The sequence below is a fragment of the Ochotona curzoniae genome, unplaced genomic scaffold (assembly GCF_017591425.1).
Source record: "Ochotona curzoniae isolate NIBS_2020 unplaced genomic scaffold, NIBS_Ocur_1.0 contig_50, whole genome shotgun sequence".
Taxonomy (NCBI): domain Eukaryota; kingdom Metazoa; phylum Chordata; class Mammalia; order Lagomorpha; family Ochotonidae; genus Ochotona; species Ochotona curzoniae.
In genome coordinates, this window is record NW_024466446.1 from 6407980 (window position 1) to 6433830 (window position 25851).

The 25851-nt window shown below is 47.2% G+C and overlaps 1 protein-coding gene across 1 annotated transcript; it reads right to left on the reverse strand.

The window, feature by feature from the left end:
- Window positions 1-3204: 3204 nt before the first annotated feature.
- MLANA (melan-A) lies at window positions 3205-14559 on the reverse strand. Its single transcript, XM_040988878.1, has 5 exons — window positions 14504-14559; window positions 12681-12782; window positions 9064-9160; window positions 4744-4857; window positions 3205-3305 (listed from the first exon to the last, which is right to left on the reverse strand). Exons 2-5 carry the CDS (start codon window positions 12758-12760, stop codon window positions 3237-3239), a joined length of 360 nt encoding a protein of 119 aa, XP_040844812.1. The 5' UTR covers window positions 12761-12782; window positions 14504-14559; the 3' UTR covers window positions 3205-3236.
- Between the last annotated feature and the right edge of the window lie 11292 nt (window positions 14560-25851).

Consider the following 25851-nt stretch of genomic DNA (forward strand, 5'->3'; position numbering starts at 1 on the left):
AAGATCTTCTATCCGATGATTCACTCCCCAAGTGACCGCAACTGCTGGTGCTGGGCCGATCCAAAGCCAGCAGCCAGGAACTTCTTCCTGGGTCTCCCACACGGTGCAGGGTCCCAAGGCTTTGGGCCGTCCTCCACTGCTGTCCCAGGCCACAAGCAGGGAGCTGGATGGGAATTGAAGCTGCTGGGATTAGAACTAGCGTAAATATGGGATCCTAGCACATTCAAGGCAAGGATTTCAGCTGCTAGGCCACTGTGCTGGGCCCTTCATTGAATTTCTATAAATCAAGAACACATCATGGTCATCCCTGATACCCTCTCTAATTTACAGCTGTATTACAGGTTCCCCTTCTGTGCTATGTATTTCTTATCGTACATCAACCAGCACCACATTATTGTAGACATTCATAGATTGCAGCGGATACATAGATTGAGAAGGACCTAGCACTCCTTTACAACTGTAATTATATGAAGTGTCCAGTGCCTATTATCTTTCTTGAAGACCTTGTCAACCATCATCATTGTCATTCCAGCAACTAGCACAAGGGGGGGTGTGTGTTGAATTTAAAATTTATTCTAAATTAATATGGAAGGTGCCTTTTCACCAGACTAGAGACAGCCAGTCAGGAGGATATTAAGTGGCCAGGTGGATGTGAAGATATTGAGCATCAGTTGAGAAGGGTAGAAATAATTTTTATAAGGAATAACTCAATTTTCATAAAATTTTAAAATGTTTAGGTAGCAAAGAATATAATGAGCCAAGTTTTGCCTTTCATTCTATGAATTTAATACTAATAATGCTAATAGATTTAGTTGGGGATTTTGTTTGTTTTGTATGCCAAAATTGAAGTAAACATGTTGTCTTTACAGCTTTGTTTTTTAACTACAGTGCTGATACAAATGGTCTTTATGAAAAGTGAAAAGAGGGCCCGGCGCGGTGGCGCAAGTGGTTAAACGTCCTCGCCTTGCACGCCCGGGATCCCATATGGGTGCCGGTTCTAATCCCTGCGGCCCCGCTTCCCTTCCAGCTCCCTGCCTGTGGCCCGGGAAAGCAGTCGAGGACGGCCCAAAGCTTTGGGACCCTGCACCCGCGTGGGAGACCCGGAAGAGGCTCCTGGCTTCAGATCGGCATAGCATCGGCCGTTGCGCTCACTTGGGGAGTGAATCATCGGATGGAAGATCTTCCTCTCTGTCTCTCCTCTCTGTATATCCGCCTTTCCAATAACATAAAAAAAAAAAAAAAAGAAAAGTGAAAAGAGAGAAAACCTCTGGATGTCCTCCAGGTGAATAGTCAGAGTTGATTTCTCTGAACTTGAATCAGTCCTGCAGGTGCCACAGGTGCCTGGGCTCTCAGCATGTGCCTGCCTTCCTTGGAGAGACAGTCATCCAGGGGTTTCCCTAGATCCGGGCTTGTGCTCAAAGCTGTGTGTAGAACAGGTGCCTCTTGGGAAAACCTGTAATTTTAACTGGACCAATTTTGTGCGTGAGAATTTTCTTCCCTAAACGTGGTAAGCTTTCTCAGCTAAAATGCCAGCCAACTTTCTTGAATTCTCATGGAGGACGATCCAGTTAATGGAAGTGCTTCCTTCCAAGACTCTCGGGGCTTCTTTCTGTAGGAGTTGTAGTTCTGATGTTTACCACTTACGTGTTTATAGATTTGGGCAGATTCTTGTTGATTTCTAGGCAGTAAATTCCCTTGGCTTGTTTTCTGAAACTTTACTCAATAAGGTGTTGATTTTATTCAGGCAGTATTTGAAGTTGGAGCGCAAGTCTTTGAAACCCAAGTTTCAAACTGTTTTCAGGTTACAAGATGCTTATTTAATTTGAGAACATTCATTTGAACTGTTGGTGATTCAGGAGACTTTCTTAACTTTTCATGCCATCAGTTGGGTTTTTTCAAAGTGACTTTTGATTGGTAATCTGGAGGTTCTCATTGTTTTTATTTTTATCTTTTTTCACTTTTTTAAAAAAAATTATTTTTATTGGAAAGTCAGATATACAGAGAGGAAGAGAGACAGAAAGATCTTCCATCCAGTGATTCACTCCCCAAATGGCTGCTTTGGGCTGTTCTCGACTGCGTTCCCAGGTCACAAGCAGGGAGCTGGATGGGAAGCAGGGCTGCTGGGATTAGAACTGCTGCCCATATGGGATCCCAGAGCATGCAAGGCCAAGACTTCAGCACCACGCCCTCTTCACTTCAAAATTGCCATCAACTATGTCATCTCAAAAGAAGGCAGGTACCCTTTCCAGTATGGTTTCATAGATTGGATGTGCGCGCGTGTGTGTTTGCGCGTGCACATGTGGTATTGCTTTGCAAAAAAAAAAAAATTAGACCTTCTGATCCTTTCAATTTCTTTTTTGTGCTTATGAGAAGAATTTGGGAGTCCTAAGGAGCTAAATTGCTATAGGAACATTTCAGGCAATACAGCAGCAACAGCCAAACTCTACAATAGCTTTTACATAAGTCCTTCTACGACTTTATAGTTTAACAAAATTCTTGTCATGATAATATTGAACCTTGAGGTGAAATGTAATTAAAAAATGCATTATGAAGGTACTTCAAAAGGTTTAGGGGGAAATGGAATTGAAAGATATTTTAGTCCAGAAGTTTTGAAATCTATGCATATTTTTAAAATGATACTTATTTCCCACAAACATCTTGAAGACCCTTCATATGTGTATTGCTTCAAGAGAAGGTCTTCACAGTGGATTATTCTAGTATAGAATTTTAGAACAGAAAGATATCGCTGATCTCTTCTTGATGGGCTGTACACATTCATCAGCTTTTTGTCTTCAGCCTGTAGAGGTGTCTTGTGTGAGCACTACTCCATAGCAGACTCACCTGCAACATTTCTGAATACAGTTCATTCCGGTTAAAAAAGATTGATTATTCAACAGTCTTGACAGCAACATTCCCCTTATTGGCCAAATTTTGATTAAGAGTCAGATGGCCATAAAACATCCAAGTCTGTTTCTCAAGAACATAACAGCATAAATGTATTAGCATTACCATTGGTACAGGTGGTATTTGTTGCAATGTTTATTGACAGTGTTAACATTATAATTTCCTTACTCGATTAGTTCTGCTAGTTGCTATAGTAAGAAATTCAGTATTGGCCAATGATTAGAAGTGTGGGTTGCTGTTACAGCATTCCAAAGCAAAAGATGTTTATAATTAATGTCAAGCAAAAGTATTAGGGAAATCATTTGAGCATTTCTCAGGTGCCTTGCTGGATCTTAGGGTGAGTAGGGTGGTGGTGACTGTTCTGTAGAGGCTTTCTCATAGGCAGGTGGAGCATTGGGAACCTGTGAGAATGAGAAAGAGTACAAGCTTGGCAACAGTGACTATGTTTTTGAGGAGGGGTTACATAAAAGCTGCATATCATGTGCATACTTCTGTAAGCGTTCATATCTACTTTCCACTCATTACAGTAATTGTTAAGTTTCACAGATGTCCCCGTTGAATCTTTATTGAGACAAAGGAGAGAAAAATATGATCCAAACCTCAAAAGCTTGTTTAGCCCCTGAATTATCCATGTCCAAAGTCCCAAACCCTGACAGATTCATAAGTGCTGGTCAAAGATACCAATTAAACATTGCCTCTTGGCCACACGGATCCTTGCAGTTGTTTCCAAAAGGCATGGTGATAACTGTGAGTCTGCCAAGCCTTTGTCTGGTCCTTCTAATTTCAGGAGTACTTTCTCCATTTTAAGTTACAGAGTGGCCCAGAAAAATCAGGTCACTTGCCCACGGTCACACGCAGCTAGTGACTCACAAGATAAGAATCAGATATGACAATGTGATTCAAGGCAGGACTCAACCGTTATGCATCTGCACTGGCATTGTCCAGCAGAGATGTAACACAGACATTGGACCTGGCTGGTAAACTGCCAGTTGGGATATGCTTGTCTCACATGCAGAGGGCCAGTGATTTGACCATCCAACGGCTGGCTGGGATTTATTGTCATATCAGAGTGCCTGGACTTGATGCGTGCCTCAGACCCTTCGTTCCAACTAATAAAGACCCTAGGAACCAGAGTGATGGCACAACTAGGTTCCTCCCACTTGGACTGATGGATTCTGGCTTTGACCCCTGCCTGTTGCAGCTGAACCAGCTAGTGGGAGGTGAACTAACAGGTAGGAATAGGCTCAATGTCTTTATTTTTACCTCAAAAATTTTTAAGATTTTTTAAAATGTCTAATAGCTGCTCCTAAAGACTAAAAAGAAATAAGTAAAATTAATACAATATTTCACTCAGTATGTTGATATAATCTTATATATAAAATTCGTTAATGAAATATCTATATTATTTCCCATATACAGTATTACTACAGCACATCTTAATTTATGATTATGATAATTCAAAGCAACATGTGTCCAGTGGTTACATAATGCATGAACATAACTCTCCATGTAAAATGAACTTAAGAAATGATGCTGTATGCAGAGCCAAGTTCTTCCTCTAGAACATAGAAGCTGGGTGTTCATTATTAACCCTGGAAAACTGAATGTGAGAGGACACAATTTAAAAAAATCTTTGTTTCTAAAAATAGTATTTATTGACTTCTTACTGCAGCAAAGTGTACATAACATCAAATGTGTTATGTAACCATTTGAAGTACATAATTCTGTAGCATTGACTACATTCATGTCATTCTTGCTTTTTAATTGGAGATAATTGTATTGAATTGCATTTAAAGCCACCATACAAGAAAACTTCTAGAATGAAGGTTCTCAACCTACCAGACGTTCACAATTTTTCTCTTGAAAGACCAGGTTGCTGTCCTGACGTCCAGGCTGTTCGTGTGGGACTGTTCTTTTTACGGTCCTTTGAAGACCAACTTGAAGGCTTTTGTCCTGAAATGTAAGTTCATAAATGTGAGTTGGCCGGCAGAAATAACAGTCCAGTAATGGGGAGGGGGGGTAACCCATCCTTTGTCGGTGGAATTTTAATCTAGGTTCTTCCATTTGTTTACCATGTGTCCTCAGGCTAGTCACCTTCTCGCCCAGTCCCAGGTTTTGCTTCTGTTTTAAGAAGATAACCTCTCGGAGTTGTTGTGGGGACTGAAGGTGAAGTGCAGTACCTGGCACCCATAGTTAGTATTTTGAAGGGAAGGGGAACAGTACTTCTACAACAAGAGCCTCTTGTAAGAGTATCCTTCAAAAATGAAGGGTGAATGCTTTCCCTCAGACATCGAGGGTGCCTGTTGCCAGAAGACTTGTGTTGCAAGAAATATTAAGAGTAGCTGTTAGATGAAAAACATATAGGTCAGAAATGCAGATCTACATAAATGAACAAGTGAAGGTAAAAGAAACTTGCCTTTGTTAATCTAGCAGGCAGTTTGTTAAAAAATAACAGCAACAGTGTAAGCATGCTCATACTCTTGCGGGCATTGCAGCAATGATGTAAGGGAAAGGACAGGATTATCATCATGGGCGACTCACACTCCTTGTGAACTGGCAGTGTAACTTGAAAGTGGGCTTGGTTTAGTGGTCAATATACTTATACAAACTCAAGAGAAAACTGCTTTCAACATTTATTAAAAAAAAAGAAACATAGTCAAGATAAAAGAGAAAATCAAAGCATAAAAAATGTTCTGTTAGGACCAAAAAAAGTGAAAACCAAATTTAGGAATTAAAAAATAACAAAAGCACTAACAAATACAATAAATACCAACTTATAGATGTTGGTTGAACAGCAGTGATTATCAGAGCGGATCACAAAACAGATTGAAGAACTATGTGTTGTCTACAAGAAAGACACTTTGAAAGACAAGTTTACAAATAAATGCAAGAGGAAATGTAAAATGTGTACAAACTGCAAGGATTTCCCTTTTTTGCACCAAAACAAATACTATTTATAACTTACCTAAACAGCAACTAGTTCAAGAAAATAATAAAGGTATGACATTGGCTTGAGAAAAGTCCTTATCAGGGCAACACGAATTCTGCTAAATTTGAAGCAAAGTCAAAATGAAATGTATAGTAATGCTTGGATGGAAAAATGGCAGCATCACTGAAGTTTATGAAGTTTAAAGGGACGGTACCTCGTAAAAATCAGTGTGTGAATTACTAACATATTTGAAGGAGTGACCCAGCAATGTTGAGGATGAAACTTACAACAGCACATCATCCACATGAATCCGCAAGGAAAAAAAATTAGGGCTCTTTTTCATGCCCCAGTTGAGAGAGGATCGGTGATTAACAACAGAAATAATAGACACCCCTACTGCCAGCTCAGCTGCTTCTATGATGCCAGCATTACCTGGATTCCAAACAGAAAGGAGAGCAATAAAAATTACAAAATTACAACATCTCTGATGAACATAAATGCAAAGATTTTTAATGAAATATTTGCAAGTCTAGTCCAAGAATGTATCAAAGCAATCATTCACCATAACCATATGGGACTCCAGAGATTCAGGAACGGTTCGTCATATGCAAATTGATACACCGCATCAGCAGAAGGAAGGGTAAAAATCATGTGATCATCTCAAAAAAACAAACAAGAAGCATTCAGTAAAAGAAAACAAAAAACCAAAAAGTGGGATTTCACTCCAGCTAGAATGACTGTCAAAAACAAATGTTAGGATACGGTGAAAAGAGAACTTCTATACATTGCTGTTTGGAATATAAATAAGTGCAACCATTATGAAGAACAGTATGGCAGTTTCTCAAAAAGCTAAAAACATCTGGTATACAATTCAGTATTCTAAGTATGTATCTAAATAAACTGCAGTCTGCATGGGCGATACCTGTACTCACTGCACATCTCATATGTTGCTCTACTCGCAATAGTCAAGATATGGAATCACTCTGGGTGCCCATCAGTCAATGAATGGAAAAGAAAATATGGTATATATACGCAATGAAACATTATTTGGCCAAAAACTGTATGCAATTCTAATATTTACAGCAATTTACATGGAAGAGATTAAGTGAAATAAGCCAGACAGAAACATAAATATGTTCTCTCTCTTCTGCAAGTTTTGAAAAATTAGTCCATCTGAAGTGAGAGATTGGAAAATGGAGAAGGAAGAAAGAGAAGGGTGGCAAAGCAGGTACTGAAGCAAAGATCAGCCAGGAGTCACAGGTTCTAATATTTCATAGCATAGTTAAGCTACCATAAGATTACATACCGTACAAAAAAGGACAACCAAAGGAGCTAGTCAACCCAAACAGAACAGGTAAGGCAATGGAAAAACTAGTTACTATCTGGTTAGTTCACATGCTATGTATGTGTTGAAATATTTTACTACTCCATAAAAAAATGTCTATCATAAAAAAATAAGTCAATAATGTATGGCTTTTTAAAACAAAAAGTACCAGTGCCAGGCGAGTTAACTGATGGATTCTACCAAATGCTGAAGGAAGAAACTGTGCTAATTCTGTAAATTCACTTGCAGATAATAGAAAGAGGGGAGACTTCCTCAATTATGCTGTGAGGGCAGCATTATCCTAACACACAAAAACCAGACAAAGACAGGTTTGATCAATCTCTCTCACAAAAATAGCTGCAGAAAACGTCTCTCCCCTCCTAAGCTTTGGTGAACTCCGGAGAGGCATCAGGGACAGACCCTCCTGCCCAACTTCCTAAGCCAGTTGTGTCCACTCAGCAGCGCCCCCTGCTTTCCCGGAACCGTCCGCGCACTGCAGAGCGTGGTCAGTGGGTGCGGCAGCCCACAAGCCGGCTCTTCTGGCAAGAGACATGAGAGATCGCCCGCCCCTCCTGGCAGCGAAGAAAAGAATCCAGAGTTGCATTTCTCCTTTTGCCATCTCAATAGACTACTGCCATCCCCAAATGAAATGCTTGCTCAATGTGGAATAGGACTTCACATCTTTTGGGAAAAGCCTTCCCCACCCCCGGCCACCCCTCACATTTCATTAACCTGGAATGCTTTCAGGTCAGGAATGAGAACAACAGAGAATTGCAACGTTCTTTCCTTCTGTTGCTCACTAGAGAGGATGGTTTGTACGCTCATGTGCTGAAATGCTTCTTGGCTTTGAAGTAGAGTTACTAAAGCCTGATGTTATAGTTTATGGACTAAACTGAAGCGTCCCACTCATGGGAGATCCTGGTGCCCAAAGACTGGATTGCCATTGGGTTAGCTTCCTGCTGGTGTGGGTAAAGGAAGAACGTTCAACAACCGCACGGAACCCCCACCCCCAAGGAGGAGGGAGACTGAGCAGGATGGGTGCTTGGTGCAGTGATGAAGTCTCTGCTTGGGACCCCCACATTCCTTAGAGGGGTGCCTGCTCAAGTCCCAGCTCCTCTGCTTTGAATCCAGCTTCCTGAAAATGTGTGCTCTGGAGCAAATGTCAGGGCAGTGATGACTCAAACGCCTGGGTTCCTGTACCCCATACAGGAGGCCTGGCTGGATTCTGGATCCAGCCCTGGCTGTTGTGAACAAATGGAATAAACCAGTGAATAGAATGTTTCTTTCTCCCTTCTCCCCTTTTCTTTCTCCCCTTTGTATCTTCCCTTCAAAAAATAATTAAGTAGAAATATAAAACAAATAATTTATACTGGTGATAGGATTGTTTTCTCATTGCGCCCATTTCTAGAGGCGTGTTGGATATCCTGGGCTGTATAGTGTAAGCACAAGAACTTGGAATTCCCAGGTAACCAGAGAAGGAAGGCGTGAAAAGGCAAGGCAGGAGGAGTAGGCACCAAGTGGATAACAGAACTAGCCAGAATTTTCCAAAAGATTGGTAAGGTCCAAGGCGTCTGCTATACTGCTATTTGCTGCACAAGGAACCTCAATCCTTCCACTGGCCCTCACAGACCATCAGTGCTCAGCCACACGCAACCTTCAGGTGGGTTCCCAAGGCTGCTGTGAGGAGAACCAATGAGACAAGGAGAGTTCCTCCTTAAGTTTCCTCCCTGGCAGAGAGGTAGAGGAAGAGCTACAAGAAGTACGGAGAAGTGCAAGATGCATCCTTAATAGGAATCAGAGCTACAGACGGTGGTGAGCACTGTATCCCAAGCTCCAGAAAATCAGAGAAAGGAATGGAAAGGAGAACCCTGGATCTACAAAGCTTCCAGCAGTGGGAACTACCAACCGTCAAGGTTCTGTATCCATTTCTTCTTCTGCAATACCAGCAGCCAACGAGCAGTAAAACTGCCAGGATCACCGTGAGTATGCCAATTCCCGCCGCCCTGGTCCAAGAGACAGACAAAGTTGGAATGAAACATCAGTCATTCTCCGTGTGTGAACCTTGCTGGCCCAGAGCCCCTGAGTCATGCCCTACCCTCCAGCTCCAATTAGACAGAGACAAATTCTTATCTAGAAGCCTCTCGGGTGTGTACCCACAGGGGTACTGCTCACTGACCTTGCCAGGCACCCAGTTCCAGCCACAGGAATTGCCAAATAACCTGATCTTTGTGTGGATAGAGTATTTACTGAGTCCGCAGTATCCTTTCTCCTAATTAGTTGGTTGTAACGACAACAACAACAAAAAGTATTTTCCCCAATTCAGCTCACCCAAAAGGAAATGGAAATTAACATTGACTGAACTGCTGCCACCAGGTGCTGTGCTGTATATTCTGCATGCATTAGCATCCTTAATTCTCACAGCAATCGTATAAACTGAGCAGCACCTATGCCCCCATCTCACAGATGAGGGAATAGATGCAGCAGTTACATTTCTTGCCCACAGTCACACAGAGCTAACTCAAGACAGAGCTAGGATTAGACCTGGCCCCAAGCATGCTTTTTCAAGTATGTATGATTTATTTAAAATTTAAAGTTTTAAAAGCAGGGTCCGATGTAGTCACCTAATGGTTAAAGTCCTCACCTCACATACGTCAGGATCCCATATGTTCACCTGTTCGTGTTTCAGCTGCTCCACTTCCCACTCTGCTCCCTGCCTGTAGCCTGGGAAAGCAGTCAAGAACATCCCAAAGCCTTGGATCCTGCACCTGCGTAGCAGACCCGGAAGAAGCTCCTGCCTCCGGGCTTCAGATCGACTCATCTCCGGCCATTGCGGCCATTTGGGGAGTGAATCATTGGACAGAAGATCTTTGTCTCTGTCTCTCCTCTCTGTAAATCTGCCTTCCTCATAAAAATAAATCTTAAAACAGTTTTAAAGGCAGAGTGACTGAGAACGAGGCCTCCCACCCACTGGTTCACTCCAATGCTTGCAACAGCCGGGACTGGGCCATTTTGTGCCTAGAACTCTATTTGGGTCTCCCATTTGAACCCAATGACTGAGCCATCATCTATTGCCTCTCAGGATGCTTTTGCAGGAAGCCGAATCACACTCAGGGCAGCCAGTACTCAAACCATCACGCTTGTTTGGGAAATGGGCAACTCACGTGGTAGCTTAACCTACTGTGCCACAATGCCCACCCACATATGCTTCATTTCATCTTCACTGTAATTTCCGGAAAGAATATGACATTCATTGTGCAGCTGACATGAGACTGGTAAAATTCACAAGTTTTCACTGCAAGAAAGTGCCAAAAGCGGCATTCACAGCAAGGAACACTCCCTCGACACCAGCAAGTGAGCACTGCAGTGTGAGCCAGACCCAGGCCTCCAATGGCCCAGGCAGTGTTTTCCCTTCAGGAGTACTCTTCCGACAGTAAAGGAGCCTCAGAGGATGTTCAAACGGCTCTTGTGACTGCGGGCAGCTGATTCCATCCCCCGTCGGCCTGTGCTGCAATTTCACCCTGCGGTCTCTCCTTGAACATCCTGACAAACAGAACCCTGTTCCAGCTCCTTACAGGCAGTCACGTTGCACTCGCAACCACCCAAATGACCCAGAGTACAAAGCACGAGAGCATGCCAGACACACCCAAAGAATCCACTGTCCAGGACAGCAAGGCCCCTCGGAGTTCACCCAAACGCCAACTGGAACGGGCTGCCTCTATGCCAAAGGCCAACAGAGGCACAAACCTGGTTCCTGCCATCCATGTGGCTCTGAGATGGAGTTCCTGGCTCCTGGCTTTAGCCTAGCATGATCCTGGCTACTGCAGCCATGTGGGATGCCGGCACTGCAGGCTGTAGCTTAAGCCACCGTGCCACAATGCCAGCCGGACCAGTTTCTTTCAGCTCCATGTTCTGATGACACCCTCCTTTCTGTCTAGGCCTCACAGCTTGAGGTCACTTCTGGGTCTTTACCTCTTCAATCCTTGTGCCTTTTTATCCAGCTCCTTACACGAACATCAAAACACTTCGCTTATTTCTGTCCCCCTGACTGGACCCAAAGGTAACTTGGTTTAGGTCATGCATAGAATCTTACCGCTGGGTTTCCCAGCTGGGAGGAAAGGCAAAGAGTAACTCAATTTTCAGCCTATGAGCTAAATAACTTCTGACCTTAAACAAAGAGTAGTTCAGGCCCCAGCTTCACTCTGAGAGATGCGAACTTCTGCCCTAGCCACTCCCAAGGTAGGTCAGTGCAGACGCTTGCCTCTGTTGGCCTGTAGCGTAGAGCTGCGTAACACGGACCTTGGAGGCAAGCAGATCTGGGTGTGATCACCACCACCACCGTGTCCGGCTACACACCGCTTGACTTCTCAAGGCCTTTCCTCATTTACTGCATGGCCAGGAAGACCCCACCAAGAGTGAATGTCACGGTGTGGAAGGCGAGACAAGATAATCAACGGTCCTAGCCCCTCTTCCCGTTCTTCTGTTGGCAGGGCACAGAGGTCGTGGCACCCTACCTTCCACCAAGGAGACAAAGGCAGTACCCAAGAGCGTGCAGCTGATGAGCCTTGCACACTTTACTCTTGTACATGCGAGAGAAATAAGGGCCTGTTGAGCTATCCCATGGGCGTCAGGAAATCCCACAGGGCCTTCTGAGAAAAAAAAACCCCAGCACGAAGTCAGCACCTTCGCTGAGTTCTACGTCTTGCTGGATCCTCTCCTGGCTCCCAGTAGAGACTCCCCATAACTCTTTGCAAAGGGTTCCAAACAGAGCACAGACAAGATGGTCCAAAGGGCAGCTCCTTGCTGTCCTGTTGGCATCCGCACTGGCAGGGAGAATGTGCCTGCAGCTTTGATGTGCCCTCTCTAGCAATGGCATCTTCATGCCTGACTCCCCGCTCCGGATGGTGCAAGAACAATGTTTGCGATTAGCAAAGCACCTAGCACATCTGTAAATTCGGTAAACATTCGGAAATGTTCCATCACACGACACTGACATGTAACCAACTCACAAGAACAAACTGCTCTTCTTTTCAGATAAAGTGATGATACAAAGGCTGTGATACCATCTTCACTCGGGGGTCAGTCTGCAGGGGGGTGTCACCCACACCTGCCTTCATCCTCACTGACTCTTGGACAACATTTTTCATGGCCTGCGGACCACCCAGGAGCCTGACTAGGGAAGACAAGACCATGCTTGAGTTAAAGAGGCATCTGGATCGGAGACAGCCATCTTTGCTTGCTTGTTTTTTCAAACTGGAAGCTTACCATGAAGGCCCAAAAGCCAAGAATGCAGGAAAAAAAAAATGGTAAGACTCAGCTTTTTACCATCCTTATCCCCTGCCTGCTTGGCCTCAGAAGAGCCCTTGAAAGACCACGGGGATCCCTCACGCTGTTATAGGCTTTCAGCTGTCTACAGAGTGTGACAAACATGAAGCAGTGGGGTAGACAGTCATGTGTTAGGGTACACCAGCAGTCTGTGGCAGCAAACAGCAAACTGGGAACACCTCTGGTCTGGGTAGAACTTACTCTTCCACTGTGATGTGTGCGTGACCATGCCCCTTCCTGGAGTAGCTGTAGATGAAGTGAGCCTCTTTCGTTGGCATCATGAGGGGTCAGGGCAGAGGACACCTGTCAGAAGGGGGCACATGGGCATGATTTAGCACAACCCAAGCGTTTTTGCTCATCTTATCCCAAAGACCCGCATGCATTCTCACCAGAGGGGAGCCACGCTCAGCTAAGACTGGATTCCCTGTGAATTATTTGCACCTAGTTTCCACTAGTTTCATGAGTTTGAGAAGCAGCTCTGCTTTCTTGCCGTTTTCTGCTACCTGGAAATCAAACTTGAAGAAGCAGCTGCCAACCAAAAAGAAGACTTTCAAATTGACTTAGTATTTGATTTCAGTTTGACTCTATACCCTAATCTTGTATGGAAAAAAAAACATTAAAAATGGATTTTTGTTTATTCGCTGCCTTCCTTGACCCAGGGCAACAGTGAATAATCCAAGAGTTATTTCTCCTCATAAGTATTATTTTATATATATATATACATATATATTTATTTGTTTGTTTTTATCGGAAAGGCAGATCTACAGGGAGACAGAGAAAGAAAGATTTCCATCTGCTGGTTCTTTCCAAAAGGTCACAATGGCCAGAACTTAACTGATCTGAAACTAGGAGCCCAGGAGCGTCTGTGGGTCTCCCATGTGGGTGAGGGACCCAAGGCTTCGAGTCATCCTTAACTGCTCTTCTACGCCATAAACAGGGTGCTGGCTGAGAAAGTGGAGCTGTGAGACCTGAACTGGTGCCATTATGGAATGCTGGCATTTGCAGGCAGAGGGTTTGGCCCATTGAGCCTTTATAGTGGCCCTCTATTATTGATCTCAGGACAAACCGCCGCCCATGATAACGTAACATGTAGCTTGAGCCTCACCATGAGTGCCTGAAGCAAGGTGGCCAACCACCGCATCCTCACTCCCACTTGCCAACAAAGGAAGCCAGCCCTGGCAGGTGCCTGGCTTGCCCATAAACCTCACACCCAACATCAGCCCAGAAAGCCTTGGAGCAGCTTACGTCTTACGATTTGTTTTCCTCTCTCCTGTAACCAATTTCTATTTCTCTAGAGCTCAAGCTCTATGGCTAGGATTTAAGGGAAAAAAAGATGAACTATAGCACCTGCAAATGGCCATGGCCATGATCCAAGTGTGCCCATTAAAAACCAACCAGGTACGCCCCGGTGAATTTCAAAGGTGGGAGCCTCCTGCACCCAGCTCGGATTTCAGACGACAGGGACGAGTGAAAGAGCCGACTGGGAATTTCACTAGGCAACCCCTTTCCTCAGGGGGTGGAAAAGGGCTTGATTGGTGCCATCTGCCCTTCCCGGCGGTAAAAAAGAAATGATGGTTGAATTCGCTATGTGTCTCGGGTAGAGTGAACTCAGTCACAGACAAGAAGCGCAAGTCAACTGGACATTCAATTACTTGTGTCCATTTCCGCCTCAAACTTTTTTTTGCCCTTGCAAATGGCGAAGGGCCAGCAAAGCCCCCCGCTGCTCATCCCACTCCAGAGACCGCCCTTGAGGCGGCGGGAGAACGCGCCTAACCCCAACAGGACGCGTCTCACCTGCGCCCTGAACACTCACCTCGCTTCCTGGCGCTACCGGAGGCCCCCGAAGAGGGTCTCCAAGGAGGAGCGCCACGCCCCCCACCCAAAGTTAGAGGCTTAAAAACATCGCGGGGGAGCGGGGTGGGGACGTCCTGGGCAATCGAGTGTTCACGACCACGGGCCGAGAATCCCCTGACGCTGCTCTGTAACAGCAGGACCCGCTTAGCATAAGAAATAAACACGCTTACCTTCCCTGATGGCAACACTGCGCAGCCGACGACCCGTGCGTGCGTGGTGTGTGTGTGTGTGTGTGTGTGTGTGAGAGAGAGAGAGAGAGAGAGAGAGAGAGAGAGACCTCTTAATCTAGTTTTTCCTTGGTCTCGAGTCCCATGATAGTCATGGGGTTGGATTCCTGACAGGGTCTGTGATTGCTTAATTGGCATGAAAGAGACCAAACTCATTCCTCGCTGGGGGGGAGCGGGGGGATCACTGTGACCTGTGTTTTTCCTAATCCCAGGGCTTGGCGGAAGTCATTTATTTAAAAAGCTGGTCTTTCCTTCATAGAGTTGCCATAGGAAATGGAGACTGGCCAGCGGAATTTGAATTTCAAAACAATGAACAAATGTTCAGTATAATCGTGTCTCCGTGCAACATTTTAATGCTAAAAATCCACAAGACACTCTTACACTAAAAATAAATAAATGTTTCATTTATGTGAAACCCAGAGTTAACTGGGTTCCCAGTATTCTTCCTCATCTCCACCTCAAGGGGTAGAAACAGCCCTTGGGCCCTAGCATGCTGGGTCAAATGTTTAATCCTCCCCCTGCAAGCGCTGTGATCCCATTTGAGCGCTGGTTCATATCCCAGCTGCTCCACTTCCCATGCAGACCCCTGCTGCCGCCTGGGAAAGCAGTGAAGGATGGCTCAAATCCTTGGGCCCGTGCAACAGGGAAGCTCCTGGCTCCTGGCTTCAGATGGGCTCTCAGCTCCGGCTGTTGCTGCCATCTGGGGATGGAAAGTCTCTCTTTGTACATCTGCCTTTCCAACTAAAATAAACAAATCTTAGAAAATAAGATAAAACCTCACATTTGATCTGGAAGCCACTCCGAATTTGCTCCTGGCTGGGTTTCCTCTCCCTGTCTTCCAGTGGCCTCCGTACCACCAGGCTCTCCCTGACCTCTCAACCCTTCCATGTTCCCCAGCCAGACTAACAGCAGGAGCTGTTCCAGCCAGCCCCACATTGTGTCTGTTCAAGCCGTGTGCCCTTTGGCCCATCACAGACTTCGGGAAGCTACGGTGAGTGCATCCAGAAGAGAAGGCCAGTGGGCTCCTGCGTTCACCGTGGGAGCTAAAGGAGATAACGCGTAGGAGACCGTGGTAGCCAGAGCAGAGCATGCCTAGCTTAGGGTGGACGTTGCTAGGAGGCCGTCTCCCCTACTCCTCGGACCCTGCGCTGTGGGGCTGCAGCCACGTCCCCTGCCTTTGCCGGCCGCTGAATGGTTCTCTGCTGCCGCCTAGTGGGAACCGGGGAGGATGGCTGTGATCCTTTGCAGGACACGGATGAGCGTTTGTGCTTCCACACCCCCAGACATTACTGTAAACCGGGATTCATGCTGCTGCCCCTTTTGCAGGGAAAACGAAACAAATAGAGGCACTTGTTGAGGTAGCAGAGAAGTCTTCCCCGTCTCTGCTGCTCCTGAAGACGGGCTGGGAGCAGGACTGTCCTGTGCTCTCCAGGACTCCTGTTGGAGAGGGAGGCGGCCAGGGGCTCCCTGACCACACTCCCGTCCAGCCGCTTACCCTCATGACCCTCATGTCGGAACGCCCCCTGATGCTGGAGTCCCAGAAGGGTAGGCTTACATCTCTCTGTCTCTGGATCAAGGAAAAGCCGGGCTGGCTTGACTTTTCCTTCCTGTGGTGCATGCATACGCCAGAGTGGGTGTGGGTTGGCTGGCAGAGGCTGGCACTGGGGCTAATTCTGTCAAGGTAAACTGCAGAACCACCTGGAGAGTGCAGGATCCAGGAGTGAGAGTGGGCCCAGTAGGGAAAGAGTGGGCACCTTCCACTTGGGTTGCCACTCCAACTGGCGAGCGTGAGAACCAGGGGTACCCGCCGGGATGTGTGTGGGCTGGGTTATTTGGTTGGTTGGGTTGAACCAGGTTTCACTGCCCATTGATACATATAAGAGCTGAATGGGATGTGGGACAGACTGGACCAGTCAGCTGTACATACTGGCAAGCAGAGGAACCAGGGCAGGTGGCAGGCCTGGTGGGGGTTCCTGCAGATCACTCTGGCTAGGCTGCAGCTGCCACTGGTGTATGTGAGCCGAGTGTGTGGTGGGCAGGATTGGACTAGGCTGCAACACCCGTTGGTTTGTGTAGAAGACAGGGCTGGAAACAGAACTGACCCAGCAATTGCAACCAGCAGCATATGCATAAGCTGACTGGGGCGAGGAACTGCGTCACATCCTGTGTGGGCAAGCACAGCATCTGGTGTGGGATCACCTCAGATGAAGTTTCTTTGGGGATCCCCCCAACTGAATCACTGGCATTAGAACCCCAGTCATGGAGAGAATTGCAGGGTCCGTGTTCTGACCACGGAGTGCATGTGTCAGAGCTGGGCCTCCCGGTGGCTTGGGTGAGCGGTGGCATATTGAAATGCACAGAGAGGATATGGCAGTACGCTGGAGCCTGCAGAGGACACCTGCCACCATGACGGAAGGTGGAGTAAATAGATCATCCCGATCAAGTGTTGGCAGTGAATACCTGGGCAAATAGAGACTGAGTCAACCGGTGCATTCTAAAGAGATTTCATTGTACTTGGAGTGGCAAGACTGGCAGTAATTCAGAACTGTTGAACTATCGAAACCTCTTAAGCAGGATCTTCAGAGCATGCCCCATATCGGGGACCATGGGGTGGTGTCGGCTGGCTGTCCTCCATCCCAGGGTGCAGAGGTGTTTGGGAGGGTGGGTGTGGCTTCTCTCCTTATCTTCCCCTTTCCCCCAGATACAGGAAGGAAAAAAAGACAATGTGGAAATATTGGTCTCACCCACCTTCCTGTAGCCCGTGACCCTTCGCACCCTAATTAACTAAGTAAAAATCATCAAAAAAATTTTTTTAATTATCTTAATAAAAAGAAAGCGGAACAATCAAGACATAAACAAACACCCATATAAGTGCTGGTGTTGCTGTAGGCAGTGGCCTCACCCACTACACCACAGCGTGGGTCCAAAATTACTTTTTAAAAATTTATTCTAGGGCCCAGCGTGGTAGCCTAGTAGCTAAAATCTTTGCATTGCATGCACCAGGATCCCTAATGGGCACAGATTTTAATCCTGGCGGCCCTGCTTCCCCTCTATCTCCCTGCTTGTGGCCTGGGAAAGTAGTTGAGAATGGCCCAAAGCTTTGGGACCCTGCACCCATGTCGGAGATTTTGGCTGTTACTGCGCAAATCCGAAGCTGGAGCTCTTCCGGGTCCAAAGCTTTGGGATCCTCCACCCATATCAGAGACCTGAAAGAAGTTCTTGGCACAATGCTAGGCAAAAGGTCAGGCCCTTATTCCTGAACATTTTTTTTCCATTGAAAACTCCAGTTCCTGCCTGTGCTGCTTGCCCCGGTCTTTTCCAGGTGTGTGACACGGGCAAGAACCACACAAACCCATCTTTTGCACTGTCATTCCTGGCACGGCACCTCTGCTCTGGTCACCTGACTCCCTGGAGACATTAGGGAGCTGATGTCTCAGGTTGCCATCTTGCCTTTCAAATTTAAAAAAAAAAATTTGGGGGGCCCAGCACCATGGCCTAGCAGCTAAAGTCCTCGCCTTGAATGCATCGGGATCTTATATGGGCACCGGTTCTAATCCCGGCAGCTCCACTTCCCATCCAGGTCCCTGCTTGTGGTCTGGGAAAGCAGTCGAGGAAGGCCCAGTGCTTTGGGACCCTGCACCCATGTGGGAGACCCAGAAGAAGTTCCTGGCTCCTGGCTTCGGATCAGCGCAGCACCACCAGCTGTTGTGCTCACTTGGGGAGTGAATCATTGAACAGAAGATCTTCCTCTCTGTCACTCCTCCTCTCTGTGTATCTAACTTTGTAATGAAAAATAAAATAAATCTTAAAAAAATTAAAATAGAAAACTTGGAAAATGCAAAAAAGTTTTTTAAATTACTACTAATTTCAGAACCAGATATAATACTTGCTAATATTCCATTGTTTTTCTTCTAAGTTCACTTGCAAATGCATTTTCTTTTTTTAAAAGATTTATTTATTTATTTATTTATTTTTTTTTTTTTAAAGATTTATTTTTATTATGTTTTCATTGGAAAGGCGGATATACAGAGAGGAGAGACAGAGAGGAAGATCTTCCGTCCGATGATTCACTCCCCAAGTGAGCGCAACGGGCCGATACTATGCCGATCCGAAGCCAGGAGTCTCTTCCGGGTCTCCCACGCGGGTGCAGGGTCCCAAAGCTTTGGGCCATCCTCGACTGCTTTCCCGGGCCACAGGCAGGGAGCTGGAAGGGAAGCGGGGCTGCCGGGATTAGAACCGGCGCCCATATGGGATCCCGGGCGTGCAAGGCGAGGACCTTTAACCACTTGCGCCACCGCGCCAGGCCCAAGATTTATTTATTTTTATTACAAAGTCAGATATACAGAGAGGAGGAGAGACAGAGAGGAAGATCTTCCATCTGATGATTCACTCCCCAGGTGACAGTGCAGCGGCCGATGCTATGCCGATCCGAAGCCAGGAGCCTCTTCCGGGTCTCCCACACGGGTGCAGGGTCCGAAGGCTTTGGGCCGTCCTCGACTGCTTTCCCAGGCCACAGGCAGGGAGCTGGATGGGAAGTGGAGCTGCCGGGATTAGAACCAGTGCTCGTATGGGATCCCGGTGTGTTCAAGGCGAGGACTTTAGCCGCTAGGCCACACCGAACTGGGCACCGCTGTGTATATAATGTTTTCTTGTTTCTGTCTAGAACGAGATACTTTGGCATGCTAATCATTTTTACCGGCTGCATCATGTTTAATCCAGCAGACGTACCATGATGGACTGCCTCAGTTCTGCATGGCCGGCTAGCTATGCGCCATCACTTTAATAACTACAGATTTTTTTTTTCTTCTTATCAGTTTTCCCCATGAGACAAGTCTGGGAAGAAACAATATGGGGTCAGAGGTGGATCTTGTGTGCTCTCTGCAAAAGCTTAATATCCTGGAGAGAGGGGTTGCCTGTTCATTTGATACTCTGTCACCAAGCTGGGCTCAGCAGCCACACACACACAATAGTAGCACCTTGCAATTGCCCACTTGGTAGTAGCTCCTTGCTAACACAAACATCAACGTCATCACTGACAAAATGTTAAAAATCAAAAGGGTCCCCAAAGTCAGGATATTTTTAGAACATGTGGACCAATGGCGCAAGTCTCACCAGAGAAAGGTCCCTGTCTGCTTCTCTCCCTCCTCCTCCTCATTCCTTCACGCCTAATGTGCAGCTGGCACAGAGTGGGAGCTGGAAAGACGCAGAGACCAGGAACACAGCTCCTGACTCACTGTGCCCACTGCCAGCGAACTTCATGCCCAAAATACTGACAGTATTTGTACTCCATGTGTATGGGCTGTATTTATAAACTTCATTTGAGCTTATTTAACATCTGAGAAGTCTTTTTCCAAGTTTTAACTATTACGGAAGGGGAGGGGCAGCTCTGTGGCCTAGAGGTTAAGTTGCTGCCTTGCAGTGCCAGCATCCCCTTGGGACACCGGTTCAAGTCCTGGTTGCTCTACTTCTGATCCAGCTCCCTGCCTGGTGGCCTAGGAAAGCAGCAGAGGATAGCCCAAGTCCTTGGAACCCTGCTCCCACATCGGAGCCCTGGGAGAAGCTCCAGGTCCCGAGTTTCAGCCCAGTTCAGCCCAGTCTTGGTTGTGGCCATATGGGAGTCAACCAGTGGTTGAAATCTCTCTTTAACTTTGCCTTTCACAGAAGTAAAATAAACCTTTAAAACATGATTATGCATTAAGATCCGCATACAAAGAGTGTATAATTCTCCAAAGACATAGCTAAGGTCGTATTTCCGTTTAGTTGGATGCGAAGGTTTGTTTGCGAGCAACCTGCATGTCTCCAAGCGTAGCCGTGTGGACTTTGAGTTAATAAGTAGTGGCCACACAGTAACTGCAGTGCCTCTGTGTGCTGGGCACCAGCGACCTGGGCAGGCCTTGCTTCTAAGAGGATGTGTGCTTCTCACGCAGAGACCGTGGAAGGCTTCAGAGTCTTGTGAGAGCAAATGCCGAGCACCTGTGCTGATGTTTGCCGCTGCCCCGCCTTCAGACACACCGCTAATTGGTCACAGGTGTTTCCCATGGAGCCCGCACCCATCCCCAGAGTCCTCTTGGTAGAAGATGTAGTCCACCTGCCCCCTTCTCAGCTGGGGGAGAGAGACACGCCAAGGATGCTGAAGCTTCTACCGAGGACACAGCCCCCAGGTATGTCGTTTCAGTTCCTCTCAGCCTCTCTGTTCACGCTCATGTATCAAGAGAATGGTGGCTTGAGGGTCTGCCCCAGCTCTGAGGGGCAACGGGCTTGAAGGTTTCCGAGTCTAGACCCTTCTAAGATAAAGCCGGAGTTCCCAGAGGTCACAAAAACACAATGCAGTCTCGTTGTGCCTAGGCTTTGTCCCTCCTGCTAATAAGGAGAAGGAAATGAGAAAAGGAAGCATCCAGAAGGTTCAAGTTGTACAGTTGAGCACTGGGGAAGGGTTAGGCGGCTGGGCCCCGTGGGCAAGCGAGGGCCACTTCTGTGGTCATTCACGGCGTAGATGAGCTCTGGGCTTTGAGAGGGTCAAGTGCAGAGCCAGGCCCGTGGAAGGCTTCCTCAGGGACCAGCCCGACTTCCAGGGCCCAGGGAGCTGGGTCTCGCTGCGTTCCCATCTGTCTCCACTGAGTGTGGCCACTTGGAGCAGAAGGGGTGTGGCTTGCTAAATGCCCCTGGGGTATCAGTCACTGCAACACCACACCATTGTGTCTGCTGCTTTCCTGTGTCTATCACAGTTAGTGAATGTGTTCAAAGATACATGATCGTTAGGATGTGGTTGTGGTCATCCTTGGATGCTGCTCAAAGTTAGAACTTTCTGTCCTGGGAAAGCCAAGAGTCAGAGTGCCAGAACAATGGAAGCACGCGACCGAGAAGAGTAGCTTGTTCTTATCTCATACCCATATGGGATAATGGCCTTGAAGGCAGCAGCTTAACCTTTTATATATATAAATGTGTGCGCATGTGTGTGTAGGTAGATGTAGGTGTGTAGGTGTGTGTATGTATACAGGGAGAAAAAGATACAGAGAGAAAGGTCTTTCATTACTGGTGCTCTCCCCAAATGGCTGCAGTCGCTGAAGCTGAGCTGATCCAAATTCAGAAGCCTGGAACTTCTGGGTCTTGCATGTGGGTGCAGGGTTCCAAGGCTTTGGGTCATTCTCTGCTGCTTTCCCAGGCCACAAGAAGGAGCTGGATGGGAAGTGGAGCAGCCAGGACACCAAATGGCACCCATACAGGTACCTGGGCTTGCAAGATGAGGATTTAGCTGTGCCTGGCAGCAGCTTAATCTGGTGTGCCACAGCACTGCCAGCTAGATTAGCATCTCCATCAGGTCAGGGACTGGAATCTATTAAATCTTGGATCTTGAGCACCTAGATCAATTCCTCATGCCTGGAACATAGGAGAGACAGATTGAACCTCTTGTTCATTTTTCAAATGACCACAACAACTGGAGCTGAGCCAATCTGAAGCTAGGAGCTTCTTCTGGGTCTCCCACGTGCGTGCAGGATCCCAAGGACTTGAGTCATCTTCCATTGTTTTCCCAGGCCACAAGGGGGAGCCGGATGGGAAATGGAGCAGCCAGGACACAAACCAATGCCCTCATGGGATGCCAGTAAGGCAGGGGATTAACTTGCTGAGCCACCGCAGTGGCCCAAAACTTACAGCTTTGATGTAGATATTGAAACAGATCACCAACAAGGAACAATGGCCTTTGGGGAGGGGAGCTAGAGGGAGGCCATTCCGCTGAGTCCTTCAGAGTCCAGCCTCTTATCATGAAATCACTGCAGTTCCTTAAAGCTTTGTGGAGATCCAGAAATGTGCAATGCCAACACAGACGAGTCATTGACAAATCGTGGTGACTTGTGCCACATTTACGAAAGACTTATTGTTTGAGAGGCAAAGCTGCAGAGACAGGAAGGGAAAGAGGGAGAGAGAGAGCGATCTGCTCTTTGCTGGTTCACTCCCTAAATGGCCATACCAAAGCCAGGAGCTTCATCTGGGTCCCCAACATGGGAGACAGAGCTCCAAACACCTGGGCCATCTTCCTCTGCTTTCCCAGACTGTTAGCAGGGAACTGCATTGGACTCCGAACAGCCAGGGTGTGAATTGGTGACAATATGGGATGCTGGCACCACATGAGGCAGTTTTGCTTGCTATGCCAACATGCTGGCCCTGGAGACATTTTTCTTTATCTTCTTAAATAAGGAACTGCAATAATTCCCCTTGACCCATCAACAAGTGATTGCAAATGCATTGGCTTCTTAACAAGGGTGTCTTGAGGAAATAGTCGGGGAGACGAGAGCTCTGAAACCCACACCCTTCCCTGTTGTGAGTTCCAGAGACCTCCTTCACCCCTCGTGACCCTGCATCACCCCCACTGCTTTCCCAGAATTTTTTTTAAGGTCTTATTTATTTTTATTGGAAAGGCAAATATACAGAGAGGAGGAGAGACAGAGAGGAAAACCTTCTGTTCAATAGTTCACTCCCCAGGTGGCCGCAACAGCTAGAGCTGCACCAATCCAAAGCCAGGAGCCAGAAGCTTCTTCCAGGTCTCCCACATGGGTGCAGGGTCCCAAAGTTGGGCCATCCTCGACTACTTTTCCAGGCCCACAAGCAGGGAGCTGGATGGGAAGTAGGGCAAGCGGGACACGAACTGCCATCTACGTGGGATTTCAGCACATTCAAGGCAAGGAATTTAAGCCACTAGGCTACTATGCCAGGCCCACTCCCAGCATTTGTCAATATCCTTCTCTGGCTTTCTTGCTGCTTTCACTTTTCAATCCTGGGATTACAATTCTGGGATTCAATCCTTGGGATTACACTAGGGCCTGCTCAGGTCATTTGGGATCATCTCTCCCTTTCAAGGTTCTTAAGTTACACCTGACAGTCCCCTGGGCTGGGTAAGCAGTAGCATGTGGGTTAGAGCAGGACCCTGGCAAGGAGCCCGCTCTCTGTGACTCCCCTGCAAATCCGGTGCAATCACTGGCTGGGTGGCCTTTGATCTCCTTTCTCTAAGCCAAGATCAGGCATCCATGATACAGGATTAATCCAGGCCCTGTTTGGTAAGCATGCTTCCTGTCTGCCCAGGGAACAGGTAAGAAAGTTTCAAAGGTTGCAGACAAATGGAATTCAGTAACTGTATCCAGGTGCAAGCATTTTTTATTTTTGTAGTTGATGTGTAGTTTTTCATAATCTGCCTTCTGCATTAGTGCTTAGAAGTTTCCCCCAGACTCATCGTTTCTAAGAGCAGGAGAATGATGAAATTTTTAGTGGAAACAAAAACCAATCTGGAGGCAGTCTGCCATCACGCGCATCTCGGCGGCCCTGCGTGTGATCTGTGCTCATCGTTAGCGTGGCCACTTTGGTGATGGGAGATTCTTCAAAAGAAAATGGCTCAATTGGCTAATCCTCCCCCTGCAAGCACTAGGATCCCATAAGGTCACCAGTTTGTGTCCTGGCTACACTGCTTCTCATCCAGCTCCCTGCATGCAGTGGAGGATGGCCCAAAGCCTTGGGACCTCGTGCCCACATGGAAGACCTGGAGGAAGCTCCTGGCTTTGGGTTAGCTCAGCCCTGGCTGTTGGCCATCTGGGGAGCAAACCAGCAATGGAGGATTTTTCTCTCTGTCTTTCCTTCACTCTGTAAATCTGTCTTTCCAATAAAAATAAATCTTTTTTTTTTTTTTTTTTTAAAAAGACAGTAACTACATGTCCTGATTAATGGAGTCTGTTGGACACTGGAAACCAATGTTTTCAAGTTAGGGTTTGTTTTTGTAAAAGAATCAGAAAAATCCCCTATTTCCCAAATCAATGAATTCAACAGCAAACTCAATTTTCCCAGAGTCCTTTCGCGGCTTCCCCTGTTAGCTCTTGGTAGCTGAGGACTGCCCACGATCCGGTGACCAGGCGGGACTTGAGCAGGGTCCCACACTGCTGAGCACACATGGGCATTGCCATTTGGTGGGAGAGGAACTGACAGCATCCCCGAAAGACAGGATCTCCTGCACCTGAAGATGGCCCAAAGCCAGAAACCAGGTGTTGGCCCTCCAACCAGAGAAGTCCTTTGTTGCTCTGAGAAGAGAATAATCGTCATGCCTGTTGGACAAGGCAACAGACTGATGTGGGCCCTGGGAAGAGATGTGTCGAATGTGGGACAAGGCCCGTGGTGAGGGAGGTGAGGTGGATCGCCCTACTTCCCATGCCTCGGGAGGCCTTGGGGGACGTAGAAATGGGAGTCCGTATTAGTCACAGGTGGCTGATGCTCCGCAGGGCCGTTGACCCAATGGATTATATTGGCACAAGGTTTGGCAGCATCAGACAGCTTCCCTGTCTTCAAGTCCAAGGGTAATTCCACGGAAGGGCCAAGAGAGGCTTCATTATCTGTGATTTTGTACGTGAGTTGGTTTCTTTAAGGTGGCACTGCCAACTGGTGGCGGACAGATGAACCCAGATCTGTTTGCCACTGGGAGTCTTACTCCACTTTTGCCTTCTTCCCTGGAAAACTGACTCTTCCTCCCTGGCCTCAGCAGTGGCATGGATGTGAACGATTCTATTTGTTCCCTGGCCTTATCTGGAAGCTGTCCCTATGTCCAAATATAGCCCCTGGCTTCACAAGGGGTGGGCAGTTAGCTAGTGATAAAGTGGTGGCACAGGTATTCTGGGTGAGTCTGTTAAGAGGCTGGTCTGCGCCCTCCCACCTCAGTCCTCCCCTGGCCAGAGTCCTGGGCAGCATACACACACAACCCACTCAAGAAATACTCATTAATGCTGCTCCTAGGCCTGCTGCTCCTCCCAGTGACTGCTTCTCTTGGCTGTCTGTGCTGTACACAGCCTGCGGCCAGAATCACAGAGTGGCTTCAATTGCTTCTCCCCTTGGGGAGAAGGTTCTCCAGGTTGACTCAAGTTTCCTTCTTCCCTTACCTAACCTGACGACCTCCCACATTCGGTCCCTGCTTTTCATCAGCAGGGAATCCACGCAAGACAGAAACCAAAGTGCTTGGCATGCCCTGCACTGGTCGTCATCCTCCTGTCCTCTCTTGGGCATAACCAGAGAGCCAGTTTGAGTTCTTGCCTTTATTCAGAGAGTCTGTGGCAGGAATAAGAGCAGGTGTTGGGGCATCCCTGTCAGACGCCACTTCCCATTCAGCTTCCTGCAGATGGGCACCGTGGAGGTAGCAGATAATATGCCTCGAGTGGCTGGGCCTTTGCTTAACTAGAATAGGTGACCTGCGTTGAATTCCTGACCTTGGCACAGCCAAGCCCCAGCTGTAGAGTTTAAAGAACTGGCACATGGAAGATCTCTGT